This window comes from Salmo trutta, chromosome 40 (genome assembly GCF_901001165.1).
Source record: "Salmo trutta chromosome 40, fSalTru1.1, whole genome shotgun sequence".
Classification (NCBI taxonomy): Eukaryota; Metazoa; Chordata; class Actinopteri; order Salmoniformes; family Salmonidae; genus Salmo; species Salmo trutta.
In genome coordinates this window covers 21573896-21601450 of record NC_042996.1, presented here as the reverse complement: position 1 = coordinate 21601450, position 27555 = coordinate 21573896, and the positions used below count along the sequence as shown (strand labels likewise).

Below are 27555 nucleotides of genomic sequence, written 5' to 3'. Positions count from 1 at the left end.
TACCCTCCAATGACAGGTCATGGGTTCAAGACCTGCGTGCAGCACTGGAACGCTTTAATTCAGAACGAGGGGATGCTACTCAGTCAATGAGCAGTGCTTATTGAAACAATCTCCCAGAAAAAGTGGGCACTTACGTTCTCAATAGAGACTTCTCTGTATTTAAAAACAAAGGGCCCTATTCAATCTATCGCTGACGTGTTACAGATTGCGCGATATACATTTTAAAGTAGTTTCCCATTAATGCTGACGTATGCAGCGTTAAATGCAGTCTCCGCAACGCGGAAACATTGCCTTTAAATTACAATTGGGCTTTAGCGCTGAACTTCCGCGATACGCATTGATCTCGATTTAAAAAAAATAAACGGCCACTTTTTCCAGGCGATTTTTCTCCATAACAGTTGCCGTCCACGTTTTCGAACCCGTGGAATGTACCGCCTCCCATCCAATCAGCCATCATTGTGTGGCAGCCACTCCCTCAGGTGGCATTGACTCACAGACCAGTGAAGTCCTCAGTATCAGACCATGCTCCAGAGCAGGCACCTGGATTCATGCCTACAACCATGTGCTTTGGGGGCCAGAGCCACAGACTCCTTCACATACTATATCTTGCCACTCCCCTTCATACAAGTGGCAGGTTTAGACAGGAATGAACAAACAGAGTAATCTCAGCAGCTATTTCTGACTAAACATAATATCCACACCTGTGCAGGAGGCAGACTGCATAAAAAGTTTCCCTCCCTATCTCAGTGGAATCCCCAGCCCCAGGTCTTCCTCTCCCCTACAGGAGTCCCCCTTATCATCTCAAATGTTCAAACATGACATGTCAGAATGTCTTTATTATCCAATGTGTGAAGTAAAACATCATTCATGTCATTTTAAAAAGGTTTTAAAAAATGAGTACCGTTTCTTTTTACATAATATACATTTTTCTAAATGGTTAATAAATAACAATACAAATCATTCAAACATGCCACATATCGCCATAACAGCCTGGGTGAGTATAGTGAGCATAGAGCCATCAGTCTCAGAGGCTAGTCAGTCAGTCAGGGGTATAGCAGCATGTGTGTTGCAGTGGGGATTGGGGAAACATCTCCAATTCTAAAAACTGATCATCCAGACACAGTCCCACCTTGATACTGGTCATAACATTGTATCAGAGGGGAAGTGACCTCACAACCGTGACCCTGATCGCAGCTTTAGAGGGGAAGTGACGTGTCTGTGCTTAGGCCCAGTTGTTCAGGTTCAGGCCCAGTTGTTCAGGTTCAGGCCCAGTTGTGCAGGCCCAGGCCCCGGGACAGCATGACGGCCTCCAGGCCTCTGTCCTCCTGGCTCTCCTGCAGCTGCTGCTCCTCCAGCAGGGACACCAGAGCATCTCTCTGCTCCACCACCTCCAACATCTCCCCCAGGATTAGCTTCTCCTCAGCCAGCTCTGCTTCACCCTTCAGGTGGTCTGAAAGAGAGGGAGAGAGGGAGTGAGAGAAGGCTGAAAACAGAGAATATATTACGAGCGTTATGGTACTGTATGACGTGTGTTTGCATATGTATGAGTGTACTTACCATCCACGGCCATCCTCTCTCTGAGCTCCTGTTGAAGACGGCTCTGTCTGTCCTCCAACTCCAGTTCCCGAGCGCTGAGGGAGAGACAGTTGCCATGGAGACCGCGTCAGTCCACAGGGTCGAGCACAAAGACACTGATGACTCAGATATTTGCATACTGCACCCAGTCATACTACATACTGCCATTTCGTCATCAGTGCTCATATATTTGAGTCCAGTGGTGACATAGGGGGTCAAAGGTCATATAGATACTCACAATATCATGAGTTCTGACTCATAGCGCATCAGACAGTTCTTCTGCTGGACTAGCTTGAACCACTGCTGCATCAGAGCTGGATCATCCTGCCTGCCCATGACTAAAGGAGAGAGAGGAAGTGGGAGGGGTAGGGGGAAGAGGGAGGGGTAGGGGGAAGAGGGAGGGGTAGGAGGGAAAAGGGAGGGAGGGGTAGGAGGGAAAAGGGAGGGAGGGGTAGGAGGGAAAAGGGAGGGAGGGAAAAGGGAGGGAGGGGTGGGGGGGAAAGGGAGGGAGGGGTGGGGGGGGAAGGGAGAGAGGTGTGGGGTGGGGGGGTGGGGGGGGGAAGGGAGAGAGGGGTGGGGGGGTGGGGGGGAAAGAGGGAGGGGTGGGGGGAAAGAGAGGGAGGGGTGGGGGGAAAGAGAGGGAGGGGTGGGGGGGAAAGAGAGAAGGAGTGTAAGGAACCATGGGTAAGATTGGAGGGTAATTAATAGTTGGAGGGAATCACAGGAGGTTGGTGGCACCTTAATTGGGGAGGACGGGTTTGTGGTAATGACTGGAGCAGAATCAGTGGAATGGTATCAAATACATCAAACACATGGTTTCCAGGTGTTTGATGCCATTCCATCTGCTCCGTTCCTGCCATTATTATGAGCCGTCCTCCCCTCAGCAGATCCACTGGATGGAATACAGCATAGTATGTGAGGTACATACCTCCCAGGTTCAAGTCCAGCTCTTCACTGTCATTCCACTCTCCCCAGTAGTCTAAAATAAGAACATACCAGGCAGTTGACCACATGACCACACGTACACTGATCATATCCTTAGTCAAACTAACTAAGAGTAATATAGGTAAAACAAACCATGATGTCAAATAGGTTTATAAATAGTGTGTTTACCTGCCTCCCCTCTCAAGGCCTTCTCCACAGCCACACCCCTCTCCTCCAGCTGCCTCTGCTTCTCCTCCACCTGCTCCAACTGCCTTTGGATCATCTGACAAGGCCCATTTTATACACTCAAGCCCTGTTTATACCTGATTCTAACATGCATTATTTGTCCTGATCTTGTCCACATTCTGATTGGTGTAGAGGTGCTGACTAACGGGGAATAAACTGGAAGCTATAAAAACAAAGAGAGTCGCACACTCGATGTATAAACTCCCAGTAATTTATTGGGTAAACTGACTCTTTGTTTTCATAGCTTCCAATCAACATGTGTCTTAAAATAAATCAAAAAAGAATAGCTGTCAAATCTTTTGCATACAGGGAGGGACCAGGAAATCTGGTCAGAATGTGGACACAGTGGACGGATATGAGATATTTTAATACCACGACTAGACATATTTCTGAAAATGTGGGCACAATCAGAATGTGGACAAGATCAGGACAGAAGATGCATGTTAGCGCCATCTATAATATCAATGCGACTTCAAACAAACCATACGCACAGTCACACATACAGGAGAAACCTACATCGTACCTGGGCTCTGTGCAGTCTCTTGAGTTGCTCCTGTTTGGCCTGTTTGCGCGCTGCCCTCTGTACTCTGCGTGTTAACCTGGCATCTAGCCGCTCCTCCTCTGGGTCTCTGTCTCTGTGGAACATGGCCTCTGACACATTCAGGCTGGACGGGTCCTTCAGGTCCTTCATGTGCACCAGTACCCCCACCACTTCCGTAGGGCACGATGACTTCCGCTGTGTATCCATATGGGGGGAGCTGTCCAGCTCCCTCTCTTTCCCCACGTGCCTCTGTAGGAGAGAGAGAGAGTCAGCAGGCTACACACAGACACACACACACACACTTAAGATTCGACCACAGCAGCAAATTCTGAGTATACACACTACTGAGGTTTAGGGACGATAAGGACGCAGCACAGAGCACAGAACAGCTTGATGCAGCCAATGGGAATGTTCACACTACCTTAATGGGAATGTTCACACTGCCTTAATGGGAATGTTCACACTGCCTTAATGGGAATGTTCACACTGCCTTAATGGGAATGTTCACACTGCCTTAATGGGAATGTTCACACTGCCTTAATGGGAATGTTCACACTGCCTTAATGGAAATGTTCACACTGCCTTAATGGGAATGTTCACACTGCCTTAATGGGAATGTTCACACTGCCTTAATGGGAATGTTCACACTGCCTAAATGGGAATGTTCACACTGCCTTAATTGTAATGTTCACACTGCCTTAATGGGAATGTTCACACTGCCTTAATGGGAATGTTCACACTACCTTAATGGGAATGTTCACACTGCCTTAATGGGAATGTTCACACTGCCTTAATGGGAATGTTCACACTGCCTTAATGGGAATGTTCACACTGCCTTAATGGGAATGTTCACACTGCCTTAATGGGAATGTTCACTCTGCCTTAATGGGAATGTTCACACTGCCTTAATGGGAATGTTCACACAGCCTTAATGGGAATGTTCACACTGCCTTAATGGGAATGTTCACACTGCCTTAATGGGAATGTTCACACTGCCTTAATGGGAATGTTCACACTGCCTTAATGGGAATGTTCACACTGCCTTAATTGTAATGTTCACACTGCCTTAATGGGAATGTTCACACTGCCTTAATGGGAATGTTCACACTGCCTTAATGGGAATGTTCACACTGCCTTAATGGGAATGTTCACACTGCCTTAATGGGAATGTTCACACTGCCTTAATGGGAATGTTCACTCTGCCTTAATGGGAATGTTCACACTGCCTTAATGGGAATGTTCACACTGCCTTAATGGGAATGTTCACACTACCTTAATGGCATACGCCCTCTGAAAGGCCAGGGCATGAGGCACATATGCAGACTTGGAAAGATGAAGACCAAAAAACAATCAAAATAGGGCACACAATATATGGTATGTCTAGTTCACACAAAACGTACTCTAAATCGGAACTTACAAACTATTTATTACAGCTATAAACGACCCATCTACACAATGGGAGAAGTGTAACCTCTCTCAGTAACTCTGCTGTAACTATCTCTAACTAGACTAGGACACAACACCCTGCATCGTACTGCCACAAAGTAGTATACCTCCCCTTCCTCATTCTCCTCTTCCTCCTCAATGGTTTCCTTCTGAAGGTCTGACGCTAGGTCAAACAGCTCCAGACGAAGCTGAAAACATTCATCCATTAAAAGATTTACCTGAGCCTCTGAAGACAGGAGATGATATGGTAGACAACAAAGACCAGATATCCCCTAACACATACGACATCAGCCTCCTATAGCGTGAATGAATTTCCTCCAAACAATCACCGTAAAGATTGCTGGCATACACAGAGCTGTAGGTGCTGAACAGAGGTCTGTAGTGACATCACTGACTCCCACAGTCAGAGCTGTAGTGTAATGTCAGCCTGCTGCTCTAAGATCAGTGGTAGTGTTTGTAGTGACGTTCTTACATTGGCCTTGGGGTTCATGGAGCATCTCTCCATCACAACAGAGCAGGTGATGTCTGACTCCTCCGGCTCTGACCAGCTCTGGCGCTCCCTGAACTTCACACCTGCACAAACACAGAGGTTCACCTTAGGAATTCACTATACCAGATCACCAGTGTGTGTGTGTGTGTGTGTGTGTGTGTGTGTGTGTGTGTGTGTATGTGTGTATGTTACCTCTTCTCTCTGCAGAAGTTTTCCTCTTGTCCTGCTCTTTGGGGCCTGGGGCTGTTGTCGTATTGGGAAGGGAAGTCCTGACCTTCTTCTTCCTGTCCCTCTTATAGCCAGAGATGACAGCTTTCCACAGGCCCAGGGGTCCACCCTCTCCTATGCCCGCTTCAGACACACTCTGTCTGGGGGACTGGTTGTCCCTGCGGCACTTACGTGAAGGGAAGAGGGAACCCCCCTGGAGTTGTGTGAGGAGGAGGGGAGGTAGGCTCTCTGTGAGTCTGCTGGGGTCCAGACCTCCTCTGCTCTTCCCTGGGAGAGGCTCCCTTCCTAGGGTGATTTTCATGTCCTCCCAGCCCACCCCAATGGCTGCTCTCTCTATCTCCCTCCTCCTCTCCATCTCCCTCTTCCTCCCGATTTCTCTCTCGTCTCTGGGCACTGCCTTAAGGGGCTTCAGGGTGGACAAGGGGGGGCTGATGTCCTCTAAGGGGTCTATTACTTCACCCTTACACAGCTGCTCCCCAAGAGACCCTGCCCCAACAGACCCCCCTCCAACAGACCCCCCTGCAGAAGGCCCCCTTCCCCCACCCACGTCCCACGGATTCAGTTTCTTGCCCCCGACCCCCCGCACAACAGCCGACGCCATGATCGGTGCGGGGGCAAATCGAGGGGCAGGGCGAGGGGCGGGACTTTGCAGTGACTCCGCCTCCACAGCAGGGTGGGGCAGGCTATCCCAGCATGCCCTGTGCTGGGCGGGGGGAGGGATGCAGGGAGAGGTGAGAGGGTCCGAGGTAGAGGTGGTGGAGCTCCCGCCCACACCGATCCCCGAACTACTGCTGGGGTCACGCACCCTCTCCCTCTCCTTACCCCCTCTCTCCCTCTCCTCTCGCTCTTTTCTCTCCTTCCTCTCTTTCTCTTTCCCATCCTCCTCTCCCACTTCCGGACCAGGGGAGCAGCCCGGGGTGGTGGAGGAGTTAGGGGAAGAGTAGGTAAAGACAGAGGAGTCTGGAATTGAGACAGAGGACATTGGTGTGGGTGCATGTGACGTTAAGGGTGTGAATGGTGTTGAGGCAGTGGCTGGAGTGGAGAAGGTGATATTGGGTACACTGGTGGGGCTGTGTGGACCGTGTGTGTCGGGTGTTGTCGAGTCAGGCAGTTGTATGTGAGGCGTGTCTGTGTCAGGTATGAGTGTGTCAGGTATGAGTGTGTCAGGTATGAGTGTGTCAGGCGTGAGTGTGTCAGGCGTGAGTGTGTCTGGAGAGTGTGTGTCTGGAGAGTGTGTGTCTGGAGAGTGTGTGTCTGGAGAGTGTGTGCTCTGCTGCCACTCGTCCAACGAGGCTACCTCCTCAGCGGTGAGGGGGGATGATCCTTCCTCTGAGAGAGAGAGAGAGAGAGAGAAAGGGAGGGGGAAAAAGAGAGGGATGAGGAGAGAGAGTAAGAGAGACGGAAGGGAGAGAGAGAGAGTAAGGGAGAGAGAGAGAGAGAGGGGAAGTAAAGAGAAAGTCTAAATTCTAGATAGCAACCTCCTGTGTCTTATAGGAAATGTTGCTTGTGAGCCACAGTTGGCATTGAGCTAGAGTAGGTATTAGGGTTTTTGGCCGTTGTTTGGAAACACTGTAGACTTGATGAGGAAAATGATATTATTAATAAGGTTTGGGCAACCACAGCCACCAAAACCATTGGACAGTGGTGCAAGAATCACTTGTGTCAGTCCATGGGGAGCAATAGGTGAGGATGTTACTGTCATTTCTGCCTACTAGTGTGTCATTATTCTCAATGACACAACAAAACATGCTAAATGGTTAGTAACAAAACAATTACCATAGTAAAAAGGATAAACATGTTTTGTTAGCTTTCTCTCCTGTGGCGGTGCTACCTGTCTCCACCTCTTCTAGAGGGAGGAGCCACAGACCTGAGTGACGCTCCCTCTCCCACGGAGAGCACTCCCCTTCTACCAGCAGGGGGAGACACACCAGATAGAGAGACGGACAGGGAGGGAGGACACACAGACACAGATACCGAGAGAAAGAGGTTTGAGAGACCAGAATAGAGAACAAGAGAGAGGAAAGGAAACTAGTCTAAAAATAAATCTTTCTGACTGACAGCACATAGAGACACACACAGGAAAACAGAGAAAAAGGCACAATTACCATCACTAGATAACTCCTCCTCCTCATCATCTTCATCAACCTCTCCTTCCTCCTCTCCTTCTTCTGTCTCTTCTTCGTCGTCTCCTCTCTCTCCTCGGAGACGTGCGTGTAGTTCCATGGCCTTCCTCCAGGAGTCTCTCGCCAGGTCATTGGTTAGAGCCCGCTGCCTCTCCCCCTCCTCCTCCGTCTCTGATTCCGAACTATGAGGAGAGAGGAAGGCAATTAGTGTGTGTGTGTAAGTGTGTGTGCAAGAGAAAAGGGGGAAGAGGGAAAGAGGCGGAGAGAAAGAGGGAGAGAGACAGAGGGAGAGGCCATGGGAGATAGATGGCGAGAGAGAAGGATAGCGAGAGAGAAGGAGGGGGAGAGAAAGAGAGGGAGAAAAAGAGAAAGAGGGAGATAGATAGCGAGAGAGAGAGAGAGAGAAAGAGGAGGAGGGAGAGACAGAGGGAGATAGATAGCGAGAGAGAGAGAGAGAGAGAAAGAGGAGGCGGGAAAAAGACAGAGGCAGAGGGAGATTGATAGCGAGAGAGAAAGAGGGGGAGAGAAAGAGGACACGCTAGATAGAAATACAGATAAATGTTTGTTTTTGTAATGCTGACCTGGAGCCCTTGTTGCTCTTGTCCAGCAATGGGCTGCGCTTGTGATTGGCCTTCTTCTCCTCTGTCACCAGCAGACTGAGGTTGTAATTGGCCAGCGTCTCCTCTGGCACCTCCTCCGGCTCATCTGTTAGCGGTTCAGTCTCCAGGCTCCCCAGGCTCACACGGTAGTTCTCCAGCTCTATACGTTCTGGCGTGCCGCGCACGCGCTTAGCCAAGCCACACTCCCTCTCAATCAGAGATGCCACTGAGTGCACACACGCACGCACACATACACACACACATAGAAGCTTTACCAAGCCGGACCCACTCCCAATCAGAGACGCCACTGAGAAACACACACACACCAGACACACACACACACACACACACACACACACAGAAGCTTTACCAAGCCGGACCCACTCCCAATCAGAGACGCCACTGAGAAACACACACACACCACACACACACACACACACACACGCTTTACCAAGCCGGACCCACTCCCAATCAGAGACGCCACTGAGAAACACACACACACCAGACACACACACACACACACCCACACACACACACACACAGAAGCTTTACCAAGCCGGACCCACTCCCAATCAGAGACGCCACTGAGAAACACACACACACACCACACACACACACACACACACACACACACACACACACACACACACACACACACACACACACACACACACACACACACGCTTTACCAAGCCGGACCCACTCCCAATCAGAGACGCCACTGAGAAACACACACACCAAACACACACCAGACACACACACACACACTTAGCCAAAGTCAATGTCACATTCTTTGGGTACTCAGGACATTCTTTACACACGCATTCACAAGCATTACGACTGAAAACACACACATGACACAGATACATGAACCTCTTGGCTTACCTGAGGACCTGCGATCTGCTGTCACCACAGTCACTGAGGAGCGAGGGTTAGTGGACAGAGCAGCTGGGGACTCCTGGAAGGAGGGGTCAAAGAAGAAAAAAAAAAAAAAAAGAGTATTTTACCAAACATTTTTCCAAGGATCACTGTATTGATCTACAGAAACCATCATACATACGTGATGTATTCTCCTCAAAACAATATAATATACAGAGAGAGAGCTCGTCATTAAATGAAACCTTAATTGCTATGTCTAAACAAATATCAGAGCTTCCATTTAGCCAGAGTACGAGGGGAAAGGCAGAAGTCCTTACCAGGAGGGTCCGCTGAGAGGGGGTCCGTTCGTAGGGGGTTGGGGGCTGATCGGAGGTCAGAGGGGCTGCTCTCTTCCTCTGGACCGGCCCAACCAGACGGACCTCATAGTGAGGCTTACAGTAGAACTTCCCTACACACAGAACCAACGTGTTAGAACACTATACATAGATCCGCCCTACACACAGCAGTTTAAGAACCTCGCTACACTAAGAATTGCAGATTTAGAACCGCACAACAGAGAGATCTGCAGCTCCCATGCATCTTACAGAAGAACTTTAAACAAAAACAAAGTGTTATCTAACTACAGTAGAAGTACAGAGAAAACAGTGTTACATATCTTACAAGTCTCATCCTCAGCTAAATCTTATTCACATTTCCACACAAAGAAAACAGTGTCCCTTGACATTGAGGAAAAGCTACATCTCTCAGCCTCCCGGAAAGGAATGGCGAGAATGAAATAGAGTTGTGTCTTACAGTGCGACTCCTCCATAGAAAACAGCGCCGGTCTACACACTGACAGGAAGACACACTCGATCTGGTCCCTACACTGACAGACCACTTCATATATAGTCTACCCTACACTCCTCTCCCACCTCACACTCAAACAGCTATCATGTGACACCTCATCCCTGATTGGTTGAAGGGTTTGAATTAAACTTAGAAATCAGCTCCTGACATGACATCACTGACATCTTTTGTATCTGCCCCCCCCACCCCCCCACCCCCCCTCCATTTACAAACACACAGCACATCTCTAAGAGGTACAACACACACACACACACACAGTTACGCAAGCAGGCATGCACACACGCGCACACACACACACCATAGCTTTTTGTGGGCCCTAAGTGAGATTTGGTTGGGGGGCCACCCCCACCTTGTGGGCAAAACATTTTGGTGGCCTTCCTATTCACGGCGGAAATAAACATTTAAGTTTTACATTTCATTTCCTGCAGTCCTACACATTTTGCCAGGGGGCCAAAAGAAAATTGTACAATTTTACCACAAATTTCCTGCAATTCTACCCAATTAGGGGCCCCCTAATCTAAAAAAATGTTAGCTGACATGGCTAATTGAGTGACTGTCAGTGACTTGACATAAGAAGCGAAAAACTGCTAATGCACAACCACTTTTTTTTCTTGCACCTTGTGTATTCCACGGTAATCAAAGATAAACAACCACGCAGTCAGTCCAGGGAGCCCCAGGCCCCAACGGAGCAGTAAACAACACACTGAGTTTGTGCTCATCATGTGTTAACGGAGTTGGTCTCTGGTCTGCTGATAACCTGGAAGCCTTACAAAGTGATCACGCGGTGTAACATCAACACAGAGTGCAGATTGGAGAAATCTGTGTAAAATCAGCATGATTGAGTGTCACTAACCCTCATGAACTGCAGGTCAGAGCTGCATTCAAGATAACACAAGTTGTGGTAGAGCATATAAAAAGTTGTAGCAGTGTTTCGGTGCCAAGACAATGCTGGGCTGGTAGTGGTATTTTCAGTGTGTGTGTGTGTGGTAGGGCAGCCCTTGTCATTCATTGGAGTTACCCACTTTTACCATTGCTCTCTAACTCTATGGAGCTCAGTGACACCCTCTCCTTGCCCTCACCCCCTCACCCCTCCCAGGTCGCTGGTCTCACTCTCCTCCCTCCCCAGGGGCTCACCGTTAGGCCGGTCGTAGGCGTAGGAGGCCAGGCGGATGGTGGAGCTGCAGTGGTCACACTGGAAGCAGCTCCGGTGGAAGAACAGTCCCTCAACACTGAGTCTCTCCATCACGTACACGCGCTTACTGCAGAAGAAACATACGTCACTGGCCCCTCCTGGCCCTGCCAACACAGAGCGAACGGCAGCCTGAGAGAGAGAGAGACAGAGACAGGGAAGAGAGAGAGAGAGAGAGAGAGAGAGGGAAGAGAGAGAGAGAGAAGAGAGAGAGAGGGAAGAGAGAGAGAGAGAGAGACAGAGAGAGAGAGAGACAGAGAGAGACAGAGAGAGGGGAGAGAGAGAAGAGAGAGGGAAGAGAGAGAGAAGAGAGAGAGAGAGAGATGGGGGGGAAATAAGCTGTAATAGATGAATCACCTCACTTCAGAGTTAGCTTACTACCAAAGAGGTTACGGAATTGCGCTGAGATTCAGATTTTTCACTTAAAATATATGCCAAACATTGATTTCAAAGTTGATTTCAAAGTCGATTCAATATCTGATACATTAAGAATCAACGATGTCTGCAGATAGAATCAGGTGTCAACTATGACATGACACATTGATTTAGGGAAAAAATATATATATTTTTTGGTTATTGAACAACCGGCAACAGAATTGCGGAAACGGAATTTGATTATGGGTCCCTGATCTGTACCACACATAAATGTATAATTACGGATATGAATGTCATTCTTTTCATGGTGATGTTTCCTAAATTGGTACACAAAAGGTATAATAAACATGGTGCGGATTACGGGGAGCGGGGGGGCTCAGCTTCCCTGAATGAGACATTTGTTTGCCATGCGTCCTTGACAAAATAAATACCTATGCCTTTATTCCAATGCATTAGACTTCTCCGTTGATTTATAATTGTTAGATTTCGTCAGTCAGCTGTTTAGAGTGCTCATTGCTTTGTTTATCTGGTGGGTGCTGGTGTTCTCCGTGCCATCAGTGGCCAGAAGTAGTAGACCATTTATTTAGCTTGATTATTATCTATCAATAATAATTGTCTTTCCGGGATCAGCGGATGATGGTCGACAATATCACTAGACAACTAGCCTACAGCTGGACCCCAATGCGCATCCAATCCATCCAACAAGTTGGCCTATAAATCACTGACAGTAGGCCTATAGTTGACTATTTCTGTTAGAAGCATTCGATTTTGCAATGGTATAGGACTACATTATATTGGATTTGTGTGCCCATGAAAACTGTTTCACGGCGAAACATAATGAAACGTTACGTAGCCAAAGTTACACATACAGTGCATTTTCCCGAGATGTCCAAGATCCATGGTTTGTACAGGGTTGAATATCACTGTTCTAATTCAAATGTTAAATGCCTAATAATGACAAATAACACTGTCATTAATCTAAGGAAAGGAAGGTCGTGTTTTATGTCACACGATCTGTGAAGACATTAACTCATGAATTATGGACACCTCAAAACCTACTTTGATTCAACTCATGTATTATATTGAATGTAGGCTACCTATTCTGAGTGTGTTCATGTGTTTAAAATTGCCATGGCTGAGAGGGTAGGATACCGGCAGTAGTGTAGGCCTAGTGGAGGGTAAACGTTGTCAACCCACTTTAAAATAAAAATGCATTGAAAGTATAGGGAGCGTTTCTTTTTTCCACCGCGACAGGTGTTGCGATTTCTGCTCTTCACTCCGTTGTCAGTTTAGCCTACATTTCACTGATCTAAGTAGCACAATTTAGACTGCGTTTCATTAGATTTTTTTAATGGTAGTTCTATCGCAGGGGAGGCACTAGTAATGTCCGCAGTTTTCAGGTTGGCTAGTTGTTTCAAATGTATTAGTCTATAAATACATATCTTTGGCAAAATTCGTCATCTCCCATGTCTTATTCGACTAGTAGTTGTTCTGAAATGTTTATTGCTTGCCTACATTTTACTCCCTCTATGTTTAATATAACACACATACATTCATTATGAATGTCGGTTGCCTATCCTGACGTGAGGTTTGTTCTATAGAAAGTACAATCCTCCTCCTTCTAATTTCCTTCATTTTGTTGCTGGAGTCAAATACTTTCTATAGAACAAACCTCACGTCAGGATAGGCAACCGACATTCATAATGAATGTATGTGTGTTATATTAAACATAGAGGGAGTAAAATGTAGGCAAGCAATAAACATTTCAGAACAACTACTAGTCGAATAAGCCATGGGAGAGATGACGAATTTTGCCAAAGATATTTATTTATAGACTAATACATTTGAAACAACTAGCCAACCTGAAAACTGCAGACATTACTAGTTCCTCCCCTGCGATAGAACTACCATTAAAAAAACAATGAAACGTAGCTTAATTAAGGTGATCATTGACAGCAGCATTGAAGGACACAAATAAAAAATGCTTTCTACTAAAATCAGTGAAATGTAGGCTAAACTGACAACAGAGTGAAAAGCAGAAATCTCAACTAGCAAGCAAGTCCCAGCATTAAAGAATGGAGTGTGTGCGCGTTCACGCGAAGGGTGGGGGGATTTTCAGCACAACACCTGCAATCAGAATTTACTCACCTTTTTTATTTACCACTACAGACTGGCTACGGGTCAACCTATTTGATGTTTATGATAATACACCTTCCCGTTTTCGGCTGTTCTTATGCACGACACAGCCCTTAGCCGTGGTATATTGTCCATATATCGCAAACCCTTGAGGTGCCTTATTGCTATTATAAACTGGTTACCAACACAATTAGAGCAGTCAAAATAAATATTTGTCATACCAATGGTATACTGTCTGATATACCACGGTTTTCAGTAAATTATCATTCAGGGCTCGAACCACCCAGTTTATGATCCACAAATTACCACCGGCTAAATCTATGAAATTAAAATGACTATGTACTCTGTTCCATCTGATTACCAGTTCACTGTCTCATCAACCCAGGCAGGGACGTTCAAAACTTGATCCCCACTATAAAAAGCATCTAGACATTATCTCACCTTTCTTTTAGATTAAATGTCGTTTTTAACAGAGGAGATTTGTATAAACCTTGCGGTCTGTCTCTCAGACATTTGCGATATTGTTTCAATAGTCAAATTAGATCTCCAGCTGTCCAGTCGTAATGAAAGTGTCGGGGTCTGGACGAGAGAGAGAGGCAGGCAGCGTTTCTCAGCCAGGCGAAATCATGATTCAGATGGCATCATTTTTATGGATATATACAAAGAAATGTCAATTGAAAAAAATTAAAACGAAATGAAGTGCGGCTAGTTTGCAGTCTTTCCAGCGTCAGTTGGAAGTTGTTGTGTTAGCTGTGTTGTTGTCTAGCTCCTCTGAACAACAGTGTCCTGATGAGAGAGCACATGTTCTATGCCAGGCCAAATCGTGCCTCATTAGGACATTTTTATGGATGTATCCAAATAAATGGTCACTAGAAAACAGCTTAAACAAATGCAGCTACTGTTATTCTGTCTGCACTGTTTGACGTGACTGTAAGTTAGCCGTAGTTGGCTAGCTAGCGTGGGATAAGAACGTTTAGAACGAACGACTGGGTCGCGTCCGTAGATACAGAACAAAAAGACTGGCAACCGAACCAATAGAACGAACGACCAGCCGGCTTGGGTAGCATCCTTAGATTTGTTTCGGGACTATATCTTGTGGAATGATTACATAGTATGAATAAATTCATCAAAATAACGTTTTTTAAAATTAAAATATGTCAATCATTATATGAATATGTACGTAACCCGTTGTATAAAAGTGATAATGCCCTCGAAGCCGGTGTTTGGAGGATATATTGGCACGGTTTGCGGTAACAACACCCGTGCCAATATATCCTCCAAACACTGGTTTCGAGGGCATTATCATTTAATCATCAAATTTCGCGAGTGGGCCTATACGTGCAGTTTGGATGCTGGAATTATTTTGGAGTGGAGGAACATGCACAGGTAGACACTAGCAGTACTGGGGGGGCAGTGCCCCTGTGACAACAATTTTGAACCCCCTTGTGTAATTTTTACATAACTAATTTTTGCTATCGTTCTTTTTTTACATCCAGTGGCAACGATGTTGATTATGAACATGGTCTTTTGCCTGCTAATGCCTGCAATGCAGTGAAGAAAACGATATGACAACAATAACGTCTAATGTAACTGGCCCCTCTAACAGTACAACTGGCCCCAGCTTGGCCCCCCACCAGTTCAAATGGTCTAGAACCGCCACTGCAGGTAGACTACTTTTTGAAGTGATTTGTTTGACAATCAGATGAAAATACCATAACTGTGTGTGTTCATGCCACATTAAAAGGTAATACATTTTTACTGTTTAAATTAGCTTTATTATTAGGCCAATAAAAAACGCTCAAGCTTGTGCACTCAATACAGAATGTCATGGTATAATAAATATGCAATATCCTCCATTAGATATTTGGTTATTATTATATTATTTTAATGAGCGCTGCCCCCAAACAAGACCAAATTTGGTGGGTCTGGACCCGACCAAATCTGAACCAATCATCGATGTCTGTTTCACAAGTTTGGATATCAAAACACAGCCCAGTAGAGCACAGTGGAGTACAGCACAGTAGAGTTCAGTACAGCACAATAGAGTACATTATAGTACAGTACAATACATTATAGTGTACTCAACTCTAGTGTGCTCTTCGAGATGGGGAAAGGTCTGTCCATAATAAAGATATGCTCTGCTTTCTTGACACCACACTCCATCAAGCAAGTCCTGCCAGCTCTAGTTTTGTCTTATCTTGATTATTGTACAGGAAAGACATAGTTAAGCTGCAGCTGGCCCAGAACAGAGAGGCAAGTCTTGCTCTTCATTGTAATCAGAGGGCTAATATAAATACTATGCTGCCAGTCTCTCTTAGCTAAAAGTTGAGGAGAGACTGACTGCATTGCTTCTTATTTTTACAAGAAACATTCATGTGTTGAAAATTCCAAATTGTTTGCATAGTCAACTTACACACAGCTCTGACACACACACTTACTCCAACAGACATGCCACCAGGGGTCTTTTCACAGTCCCCAAATCCAGAACAAATTCAATAAAGCATATAGTATTATATAGAGCCATTATTGCATGGAACTCCCTTCCATCTCATATTGCTCAAATGAACGGTAAACCTGGTTTTAAAAAAACAGATAAAGCAACACCTCAAAACGCCTCTCCCCTACTTGAGCTAGATAGTTTGTGTGTATGTATTGATATGTAGGCTATGTGTGCCATTTTTAAATTGATGTAGTTCTGTCCTTGAGCTGTTCTTGTCTATTGTCTATTAATGTTCTCTATTATGTAATGTTTCATGTTTTGTGTGGACCCCAGGAAGAGTAACTGCTTCTTTCGCAAAAGCTAATGGGGATCCTAATAAAATACCAAATACATACTGTGTACTGTACTGAACTCTAACGAAGCATTTGTGTTTAGCCCACCAGATTAGAGGGCGTAGGGATGACAAGAGATGTTCTTTTGATAAGTGTGTGAATTGGACTATTGTACTGTCCTGCTAAGCATTCAAAATGTAACAAGTACTTTTGGGTGTCAGGGAAAATGTATGAAGTAAAAGTACATCATTTTCTTTAGGAATGTAGTGAAGTAAAAGTTTTCAAAAATATAAATAGTAAAGTAATGTACAGATACCCCCCAAAATGACTTAAGTAGTACTTTAAAGTATTTCTACTTAAATATTTTACACCACTGGTAAAAACACTATAACTAATTGATAGGTATACCTTTACTTGTTACTTCTGTGAACTTTCGTTATCCTCCCTCCTCATGAGGGAGAAATTAGAAAACATCTTCAAGATATGTGGGTTTTTGGTACAGAATTTCACAGCACAAGGCAATGTTAAACTTACAGACATTTCTCCAAAACTAAATATAAGTGTTGATATTAGTTGGCAGCGGTCTTTACTTCAACATTATTGTGTTTTGATACATTTATAATACCTTTAAGACTTTTTCTGGGAGATATTTTCTAAAGACCCCTTTTCCATCTGTTTGTCCAGAAATCAAAGCCTTTGTTTATTCCAATTTTTTGGAATGGAAAATGTTTGAAAAATGTATATATGCCTTAATAAAAAAATAAAAATGGACTCCTAGCTTTCATTTGACATGCTCCTATGAACTTCACATGTTGGTGCTCATGGGTACTTTTACATGGAAACGACCTACCTCAGAACAAGCCTAGATAAGGTATAATCCAATGCCGGATGAGTTTCGGCCTATCGACAGTATTAGTATAGGTGAGTCGACTCATTCAAATCAATTCTTACCGTTTCCTTCCTATCAGGAGTGTGCTGGGGTGAATGTGACTCCTGACTTTGAAGCTGATTGGATATCTGTTCAGCCAATGAGCTCACTCCCCCTGTGTACATCTGAACATATTTCTAAAAAACAACAGGAGAAAAGACAGACGGGATGAGGACGAAGGACAGAACAAACAGTAAACACACACAGACACACTCACTAGGGATGACACAATCGGAGCCATAAACAGAGAGTTTTGATGTGGTGTTATGGATGGGGAAATGGACCACAAAGCTAGAAGCATCAAACCCCTATTGGATTCTATCATTATACTCATTTAACCCTCTTTCTGTTGCAGTGTAATCATTGTCCAAAATAATAAATATAAATGTTATCACTAGGCCCTTATCTCACACCAATCAAACTGAATTTGTAGGCAAATAAGAGAGGAGTCCGAGGAAAGAAGGCTGTGCAAACATTAACAAAAACCATTCACAGACCTCTGATTTTTTTAATCTTAAAAAGGAACATTTCAGTTGCAGTGTTGTCACATGCCACATGCCCTGCGGTAAATGATACAAATATACTTTCTTAAAGACCAAACAAGATGTACTCTGACTCCAGTTCAGTCCAGATTAATCCTCTTTCTCTGAAACAACAGTTGTTAATATGATTTACAGTATCATTTAGCCCTCTGACACTGCCCTGAGGCCCATAGATTGAACTCAATGACTATAGGTCAAGTTGTAGCCCACTTACGGTCCACACTAGCCCAATAATGGCCTAATGGAGCCCAACGTTACTCCTTATAGTCCAATGATCGTACATGTTCTGTTTAAAGGTTGAATTGGTTCTGGAAGCCAAAACAGCCAAATAATCCATCTAAATGTGAATCAATTCTCAATTTTGATATGGTTCCAGAAAAACAAATCCCTTTCATATCACATCAAAAATCATTTCAAAAATACATATTCCAGTTGCAGCCGACTGCCTTTTTCAGTGACGACACATTTGTGGCGTCTGTCTTCAGTTTACCCAGAGGTGTACGGAGACATGGATAGTTAATTAGCACAGGTAGTCCACTCTGTTTTCCACAAACAAACACTGCAACATGGATATGGCTGTGTGAGAACACTAACCCTAAAAAGGTGTGTAAGTCATTTAACATGGTGATTTTTTGAAAATGATTTATTGCTTATATGAAAGACGGGTTCCGTATGTTTCCAAAACCGTACCGCAAGCGATGCGTGTTAATGTTTAGCGCAAGCCTTGGGGCTATGCTATCGTCAATTGGCGCTAAAGGTAGTTAGTGTCTATGGATGGGGTAAGTCCACACTAGGGGTATGGTTAAAGCTTTGACCGTGGGCAACGCTTACTGCCAACGTTCACCATGCATTCGTCTGTTGGTCAAGATCTAAACGTGGATTTGATTTGTTCTCTCAGTGTATTGTTTTCACTACACTGCTAGAACAATTCATTGTCTTACGCCAGATAGCGCAACATTCGTCTGTTGGTTGACGGACTGCGAGTCGCGTAGGATTGACGCCACCTGTCGAAAGACAATTCTGACAGTTGGTCTCTTCTGTCCTGAAGATATATCAGGGAACCACTGATGTAGCCGAGAAGAGACCTCAAAAGTCATCACACCAATGACACACATTAGTCTACAGATGGCTACTGGGAACTTGGGGAGTCTATGAACATTTATGGGTGGCATGGGACATCATTACTTGTCTACATGCCATCTGGTCTACACACAACTACGTTACCCAGAATCCTCTGGGGGGGTGGCCTACCTGCTCCCCCCTGCTGGGCAGAGTGTGACATTTGACCTTTTCCTTGTACTTGAAACTCATCTGCTCCTGCTGCTGCGTGCGCTTCTTCTGGTGTTAGAGGGGTTTAGATGGCATCGTGAGTGGGTGGTTGACGTAGCGAAATAGGGAAATACTGTAATATCTAGGGAACTCTAAGGCTAAGAAAGGGCTATGACAAAATGCCACGCGACTGAACTACACCGCACACATCATGCACCCCCATGTGGTGACACAGAGAGATTCAGCTATATAACTACAGTCCTCTAAGAACCACAAGTGAAGCAGGTGGGGGACTTACTATTTTTACCTGTTTCCAGGTGGCAGCGGAGGCCACAAGGGCTGGCTGGGCCTGGGGGTCAGGGGATGCTGGAGGAGGTGGAAGCGTGGGCATGGAGTCCCCCAGGTGGTCAGTTAGTAGAGGGATTGAGGGCTGTGGAGCCGGGACGGCCACGGCTACCTTTACACCATACTACAACCACAGCCTTAAGAGTCTAGGGCCTAGGCCAAGAGCTACCACTGTTAACCCTAACTACCGGTTGATCTTAACCCATATTGCTGCAACCACAGCTGCTCCCTTCAACCAAATTAACCCTTACTTACTGCTCCATGGCTCAGTGAGTCCCATTGGCCCTGACCCAAAATGCCCATCCCAGTGCAGCTAATCTGTCTTATCCTCTGAAACCTCAAGAGGAAGTCAGTCAGTCGGCTCACACCTGGAGGATCTAAACTACCAACAGCTATTGATGACAGACCGTGCTGTAGAAGTCGTGCTGCAGAAGTTCCTTTATTCAGATTAAAAGCACTTATTTTCAATAAGAGTATTTTTTAAAACTTTGAGCGAGGGAAACCACTCTTAGAAACACCTGAAAACTCTTAGCAGCTAGGAGTTCTGAATTCCACCCCCTCTCACCTGTCTGCGTAGAGCTGCAGCTGGCGTGGAGGAGGGGCAAGTGGCATTCTCCTCAAACTTGGCCAGCAGCTGATTGGCCATCGAGCGCACTCTGCTCTGGCTTGCTCCACCCACAGAGCACAGGGCAGCCTCTTCCTGTGGAAGGCAGAATGGTGGAGAGTTTGACCAGTGTCACTTTAAGGCCAAAGGTGTTGCATTACTGTTTTAACTTCTAAAATACTTCACATTATTGCAACTACCGGCAGTTACAATTTCTGTTACCTAACCCAGGGCTACAGGTTACACCTCTCACCTCATAACTGTCCTGAGATCTTAATCTGAGATCTTGTTTCACGTCCTCCAGACATGGCCGACCGGTCTTCCTCCTCTTCCCCACCGCATCCTTCTCCTTCTGATGGGAGGGACACAGACGAATACATGTAAAACACACATGCACCTATACACCTACACAAAGACAAACAGAGTCCCTGCGTAAACAAATAGGGGTGTGTACCTTGGGGTTGCGCTTGCGGGACGGGCTGTGGCCCAGGCGGCTGAGGAGAGAGGCAGGACTGATCACAGCAGCCCTCCCATCTGGGCTCTCAGTCTGGGATTCTACAGAAAAGAAAAGAGGAGAACAACAGTCATGCGCGGCCATTTCCTCATCTCCTTTCCTTCACAACCACTGACAGGTGATAGGAATAGAAACAGTTTCACCAGTTTGCTTTTGCTTAGTGAGGCATTGTAGATAAGTGGTTTTGAAGGAGAGGGCTGGAGATGAAGGAGAGTATTGAACATTCTGTAAAGACAGGGTAGGATAAGAATAGAGGGTGATGAGGAGAACTGAGCATGAACAGCTCTTAAGCTGACTACTGTGGTTGAGAAACTCACCACTTGGGGGCAGTGCCCCCTTGAAGAGCTGGTGAAACTGGCTGAGGTACATGACCATGCAGAGAGTGTCCGTTTCGCTGACAGACGACATCTCCTCTACAGTCATCACAGGAGAGATGCCAAACTCCTTCTCTGCCACCTCCAACCCCAACCTCATATTCACCTCCCCCTCGTCCTCCTCCAGAGAGTCAAAGTCACTGCAGAGAGATGGGACGAAAGAGTCAAAGTAAGAGAGTCACACACACACACACGCGCGTGCAAATAGACACACTTTACAAACGCACACACCAGAGAAAGTGGACAAAGAGAGGCACTGATCCAATCAGGTAATTAAAAGGGCACTAATCAGGACCATGGTCTTCTGACTCATCAGCCTCACCTCTCTCACACACAAACACACACACACACACACACACACACACACACACACACACACACCTGAGCTTACGTGAAAAGGAAGTAAGGCTAAGGTTTGAAAGGTGAGAGGTGGGCTGAGAAGTGAGGCATTGGTAACGTTCCAGTCCAACTACATTGCGCCTGAATGCTACCTTTGGGACGAGGTGATTTGTGAGGAGCAGGAGGCTAGAGGTCAGAGGTGACTCACATGAGGTCAGGTCGGTAGTGGTGGATGAGGGCACACAAAGCTAGGCCACTCTTCCAGGAAGTAGTGAGGTCGCTAACAGCAACGCCACGGCAACCCTGCGTCTGCTGCTGGCACCACGACAAAAGCTTACTGGAGCGAGAGAAGGACTCTGGGGAACCAGATAGGAAGAAAACAAATATGATTGAAGATGCTGATCAAGCCAATGGTTAGAGTTATGTTAGTGTACCGTTCATTACTCAGAGGGTCAGACTCACCCTGTCGTAGTAGCTTCGGCAAGGGGGATCGGGGTTGCGGTTCCTGGACCACACCTGAACCTCCATTCTCTCCTGTGTATATTAGATGGCCCACCTACAGAGATTGTCATCATCATCATCATCAGACCTGTGTGTGTGTGTGTATGCCTGTGTATACCTGTGCGGGGGTGATGAGTTGAGGGTTGATGTTAGGGTAGCGGGTAGCTGGGTCTACAGTGTATTGACCAAAGTTCTTGTTGACATTTTCTGGAGTGGTCTGAGGAAGGAGACGATACAGACTCTCTCTGAAGAAAAGAAAGAGAGTGGAGAGAGAATTAGAGGAGAGAGAGAGAGAGAGGATTATTTAGTTATGGAATCAGGTGAATGATCATTTGGTTTCCTAGCCGAGGTGCCTGTGTGTGTTTATCAATGATTTTGGCATGTCATGTATGTTTGTGTGGGTTTGGCAGTGTGTGTTTGTCTATAGGTTTTACAGTGTGTAATTTGACAGTGTGCCCATTCCCCTGATTGCTGGTGCGCGTGCTCTCCTAACTGCAGACCTGCCATCTCACCTTTCAGCAAGTAAGTCCAGGGGGGCGAGGCCTTGAGCCCAGCTCCGTACCGTCCAGGCAGAATCCAGTGCTGCCAGGAACCCCCGTGCTATACCTGTCCCCATGGGCCAGAATGGCTAACACACACACACACACGCAAGCAGACACATACACACCCACATTACAACCATATGCTACTTACAACAGAATTACTTTCAGAGTACATCAGGATTGCTGACATGAACGTTCTTCTACTCTCCCTCGCTCCTCACCTCCAGAAGGCTGTCTCCCACCAGCGTGACCAGTAGATGGTGTCCATGTCTCTGTCTGACCAGTGCAGCGTTCTCTGACGCGTACATACAGGTGAAGTCAAACAACGCAACATCAGGCTGTCCGTAGTGGTTCATGGCAAAGTCCAGGGACGGCAGCTGGTGATTGGTGGAGAAGTCCGCCGCCTCGCGGGCATAGGCCAGCAGTGCATTCTGGTCCACGTTTCCCCGTGAGAGAAGTGTTTCTGTGTCTGCATAGTCCTGATAGGTATGACAGAGTAAACATCAGTACAATAGAATGCAATCAATGTTTGAACAATTACACAGTTATACAGTCAAAATCAGGGCAGTAACACAGCAGTGAGACCAACATGAGCAAAATAATGACACAGTCAATGCAGTTGTATCAGTGTGTCATACAGTATGTGTGTGTGTAAGTGTCTGTGTGCGTTGTTTTATATATATTTTACTCCCCAATTTTGTGATATCCAATTGGTAGTTACAGTCTTGTCCCATCGCTGCAACTCCCGTACGGACTCGTGAGAGGCGAAGGTCGAGAGCCGCGCGTCCTCCGAAACACGACCCTGCCAAGCCGCACTGCTTCTTGACACACTGCTCGCTTAACCCGGAAGCCAGCCCTACCAATGTGTCGGAGGAAACACCATACAACTGGGGACCGAAGTCAACGTGCATTCGCCCGGGCCCGCCACAAGGACTTGCTAGAGCGCGATGGGACAAGGACATCCCGGTCGGCCAAACCCTCCCCTAACCCGGACGACGCTGGGCCAATTGTGTGCCACCTCATGGGTCTCCCGATGCAGTGCCTTAGACCGCTGCGCCACTCGGGAGGCCCGTCTGTGTGCGTTGTTACCCGCAGAATGACTCCTTTCTCCAGCAGACTCTGCTTCTTAGCCGTCATCACAAAGTAGTGCGTGTCGTCCTTGTAGTACACTATATTCTCCAGGTCCACTCCCGTGGCATCCCGTAGCTCCTGAAAGAACCTCTGGTTGAAGATGAAGGCCACTCCACTAATCTCCTCCACCTTGGCCTCAGCCGAGGTGTTACGGTTCATGAAGTTAGCTGTGATGGCAATGGCCAGCTTGCCCCGGAACTCCTTACGCCTGAACCCTGATTGGACACATGGGAGACAGGATGTGATGGCAAACAGGAAGTCTGGGATCAGAGGGCTAGAAAAATTCCCTTCCTATAAAGGCATTTACTAAGAAATCTGCTCTTTCAGTGATGGGAGGTCTGACTGATGCTGCATGAGATCTGTTGCTGTTTCAGTTCAGTGTTTCAGTAGGTGCTACTAGATAATTTACCTGGCAGTGTGTTCCGTCGTCCATCAGCTCCGATCACCACGTCACACTGCAGTGTGTTAATAGGGTGAGACTTGGGTTTCACCTCCACCCTCCAGCCTACCTCTGATGCACACACACACAAAGGCATTAAGCACACACACACACACACACACACACACACACACACACACACACACACACACACACACACACACACACACACACACACACACACACACACACACACACGGCAGGTCTTACTCTGTTGCTCCTGGTCCGCAGGTGGCTCCACCAGTCCCTTGAACTCTACGTTGACATGGACTTCCACCCCCAACAACAGAGCTACCTTTAATAACACCAACTGTAGCTGCCGTATACCTACAGAGAGAAGGAGGGAGATCGAGAGAGAGAGAGAGAGGAGGGAGGGAGAGAGGGAGAGAAAGAGGGCGAGAGAAATAGGGTATGAGAGAGAGGATTCTCTAATGAACATTGAAGCCCCATTGCTGTAACCATGGAGACTCAGGGGTCAAGGATCATTCTATACTCACTGATGTGGTCAATGGCTCCAGCACAGAACTTTCCGTAGAACTTCTTGGCCCCGAGGCCCCTGAGGTCATGGATGGTGAAAGGCCAGAGGTGGAGGACGTTGTTCCTGGAGAAGGCATCTCTCTTCTCCAGCAGCACCACTCTGGCCCCCAGGAACCCCAGCTCTACTGCTGTACGCAGACCACACGGCCCCGCCCCAATGATCACACACTGGGAGAGAGGATAGCTGAGATGAGAAGCTAGAAACGTACACACTTAAACATAGACACGCTGTGCAGCCACACACGCTTGACATCCATATACTATACATATCAGACCTGGGTTCAAATACTATTTCTAATATCTCAATTACTTTCACGTACTTTGAATGTAAGTATTCAGATATCTTTTAATCGAAAAGACAAGCAGTTGAATATTTTAATGTATTTGGAAATACACTTGGAAAGTATTTGAAAATACTGACTCAATATTACAAAATAATATTTGAAAATTCTGTGTGGTAGGCTATTTCGTTTGGACAAATAACCATTCAAATACTCAAATAAATGTGCTTGTTTTGTGCTATGTATTTGAACATTTTAAATCCCAGATATTAAATGACTAATAAGTACCGTTGTGTTGGCACAGACACGGCCTTTCCCGTACTCGTGGTGGGCCGCCCGTTTGTCCAGTTTGGCCCACAGTGCGTTGGCCTTCCAGTAGCTGAGCCGTTCTTTGAGGGTGTGGTAGAAAGGCCGCTGCGGCTGCGTCGGGGAGTATGTCTTTGGCTCTGTGTGTGTGTGTGTGAGCTGAAGGTGCTCACACAGCAGGTTGAAGGCATGGAGTGTCGTTCTGCAGGTGGACGCCTGGACAAACTCATCAAATAGAACCTGGGCGTGGCCCTCCTTCTCCGCCTCCTGGGCCTCGTTGGCAACACCGGCAGCAGCAGCAGGGCACCCTGAGAACTCCATCTCAGCTTCCTGTTCCGGGCTCTTTCATTGGCTGCCTGGAGAGAGAAAAGACAGAGCCTACGTTCCAATTTTCCACACTGACTTCCCATGTAGAATCCATGCCTAATAGCCAGTCTGTTTGTGTTATCGTTCCAACTCCTTGTCACGCCAATGACAGCAATGAAGTTGGCATTTGCAAAAGCACAAACAGATATGTGACCAGGCTGCATGCGTAATAAATTGCTTATAAAACATCTAAGTACATTTCTAAGTTTGCAAGTAGCCGTGTGTGTGTGTGTGTGTGTGTATATATATATATATATATATATATATATATATATATTAAGGTGTTCTCGGTCTGAGCTGGGTGCATATCAGATGTTAGGCCCCCTGCTAGGAGGTAGGGCCAGAGATGTTCTTATACTGTTAGACCCCAGATAAACCAGCTCTCCATGCTGTGCACTGGGCTTATGGGTAATGAAGTATATCTGCTGCTGAGACTGGTTGTCACACAATCAAAGCCCTCAGAAAAGTGTACTATATCCTGCTATCGCATTATATTCATTGCACGTAGGTGTGTGAACAGAAAGCACATTATACAGTATATCCTGTATGGTATAATCAGCCAACATTATCTCATATCATTTGAATACATGATCAACTATTCCCTTTTTACACAATAAAAATATAGAAATATAAGGACTTGGGGGGGAGGAGAAGGGATGTGGGCACATATTCTAAGACTGGGACAATAACCAAAGCAGTCACCTGACAATACAAAGAGAAAGAGGGAGGGAATGTGTGTGGTGGGGGGGGTGGGGTGAGGGCTGGGGACACAATGCACCTCATACATAGTGGATCCATCCGTACCATGCACCAAGAGAAACCCACACACACACTCCAGCACCCACACACACTGCAATGTCAGCATAGCAGGGGGAGATGTACAGTATAGTAGTTTATTAGATTGAATTAGAACATTTGATAGATACTCTATTAATCCCCCAAAGGGAAATAAACAGCAGCAAATGACCACACAAGACTAACAACCTTACATAAGTAATAAACTCATCTAAAATGGATAGTGTAAGTGTGTAAGACATGCTACGTAATTACCTTGGACATCAACAAGCTTTCATTCTTTCAGTATTGTCCGTCCATTATGTCCACACAATGCGTTCTAGATAACACATTCAAGTACACACGCAAACACACATTGACAGAAGAACACACACAAACTGCTGTGTAGGACTTACTGTATGCTGTGTTGTCGTCTGGCCTGTACAGACATCGTCACTCCTCAGCTCAGCCACGGGTTGCCAGGTGTCCCTCAGAATCCTAATGCAAATCTCTCTTCAGCCACAGAAACAACACCCCACAAACCTGCACTGCAGTAGCCTATACCGCAGCCCCCATTGTCTCTGTCTGTCCCCTCCCCTTCCTTATAGTTTGATGTGCATTATGTTGATGCCAAACTCTCCAAGTCTGTCTTTCTCGCTCTCTCACACCCAGACACTTTTCTCATCCAAGGTCAGGGAACAGCCAAGTACAGACTCCTCCCCACACAGCATGTTCACATAGGCTACACACTCAAACGGGCACGCCCGCACACACACACGGGCACACACACACCTAATCTCACGGTGTCCCTGGGAAACAGATTGGGATCTAACAAGCTTAAAGAGGAGAGGGATCAGAAGAGAGAGATCATTCTGTAAGAACGTGGCGCGGAGGGAGAGAGATCCCGCTCATAGCCACACAAATACAGAGTGGGTATGTGGGAACAGAACACACAGACAGAGGCCTATTTGTGCATATGGACAAAACCCAAACCCTCCAGTGCTGTCAGAGAGAAGGGTTGGGTTATACATTCTGTCTGAGGTACCTACACATGACAGAGCAAATACACGTTTATAGGCCTACCCACAATTTTCAACTTACGGTCATATGAATCTTTGCTAACCCAAAATGATCAATGTTTTCCCTAGCTGAAGACCCAAGCCTAATGAGAGGGTGGATGAAAAAGTCACACAGGGCTGAATCTATGGCTGAACACTGTGGCTAACCTCTGACCCCATGGCTTACGCTGCAGCTAATACCTGATCACCTTCACTGATCCATACTATATTCCCAGTAACTCCTTCAGTATAATGCCCGCTCCCCACCACACACACACACATGCACACACACTCCACTAAGCTGCGGGTGGTGTGTGGGTGGTGTTAAAGTCTAAT

At 46.3% G+C, this 27555-nt stretch overlaps 1 protein-coding gene across 1 annotated transcript; it reads right to left on the bottom strand.

Moving 5' to 3' along the window:
* Nucleotides 1-818: 818 nt before the first annotated feature.
* LOC115180187 (protein-methionine sulfoxide oxidase mical3a) lies at nucleotides 819-26921 on the bottom strand. Its single transcript, XM_029742064.1, has 31 exons — nucleotides 26578-26921; nucleotides 25004-25377; nucleotides 24395-24602; nucleotides 24108-24224; nucleotides 23868-23969; nucleotides 23417-23673; nucleotides 22549-22806; nucleotides 22298-22413; nucleotides 21904-22030; nucleotides 21747-21840; nucleotides 21493-21640; nucleotides 20889-21085; nucleotides 20512-20612; nucleotides 20311-20409; nucleotides 20019-20153; nucleotides 19407-19508; nucleotides 19091-19177; nucleotides 17321-17434; nucleotides 11032-11218; nucleotides 9369-9499; nucleotides 9058-9130; nucleotides 8155-8398; nucleotides 7629-7755; nucleotides 5415-6153; nucleotides 5205-5305; nucleotides 3269-3535; nucleotides 2689-2782; nucleotides 2504-2554; nucleotides 1814-1913; nucleotides 1558-1631; nucleotides 819-1450 (listed from the first exon to the last, which is right to left on the bottom strand). Exons 2-31 carry the CDS (start codon nucleotides 25340-25342, stop codon nucleotides 1263-1265), a joined length of 4977 nt encoding a protein of 1658 aa, XP_029597924.1. The 5' UTR covers nucleotides 25343-25377; nucleotides 26578-26921; the 3' UTR covers nucleotides 819-1262.
* Nucleotides 26922-27555: the final 634 nt, after the last annotated feature.

What these genes read in the sequence shown, in the direction of transcription:
- LOC115180187 (XM_029742064.1), bottom strand. Translation starts at nt 25,342, where the DNA reads ATGGAGTTCTCAGGGTGCCCTGCTGCTGCTGCCGGTGTTGCCAACGAG. An exon ending in CTGGACTTACTTGCTGAAAG is followed by an intron (nt 22,031 to 22,297) that starts GTGAGATGGCAG and finishes TCTTTTCTTCAG; the next exon opens with AGAGAGTCTGTATCGTCTCC. An exon ending in GGGGGCACTGCCCCCAAGTG is followed by an intron (nt 20,613 to 20,888) that starts GTGAGTTTCTCA and finishes TCTTTTCTGTAG; the next exon opens with AATCCCAGACTGAGAGCCCA.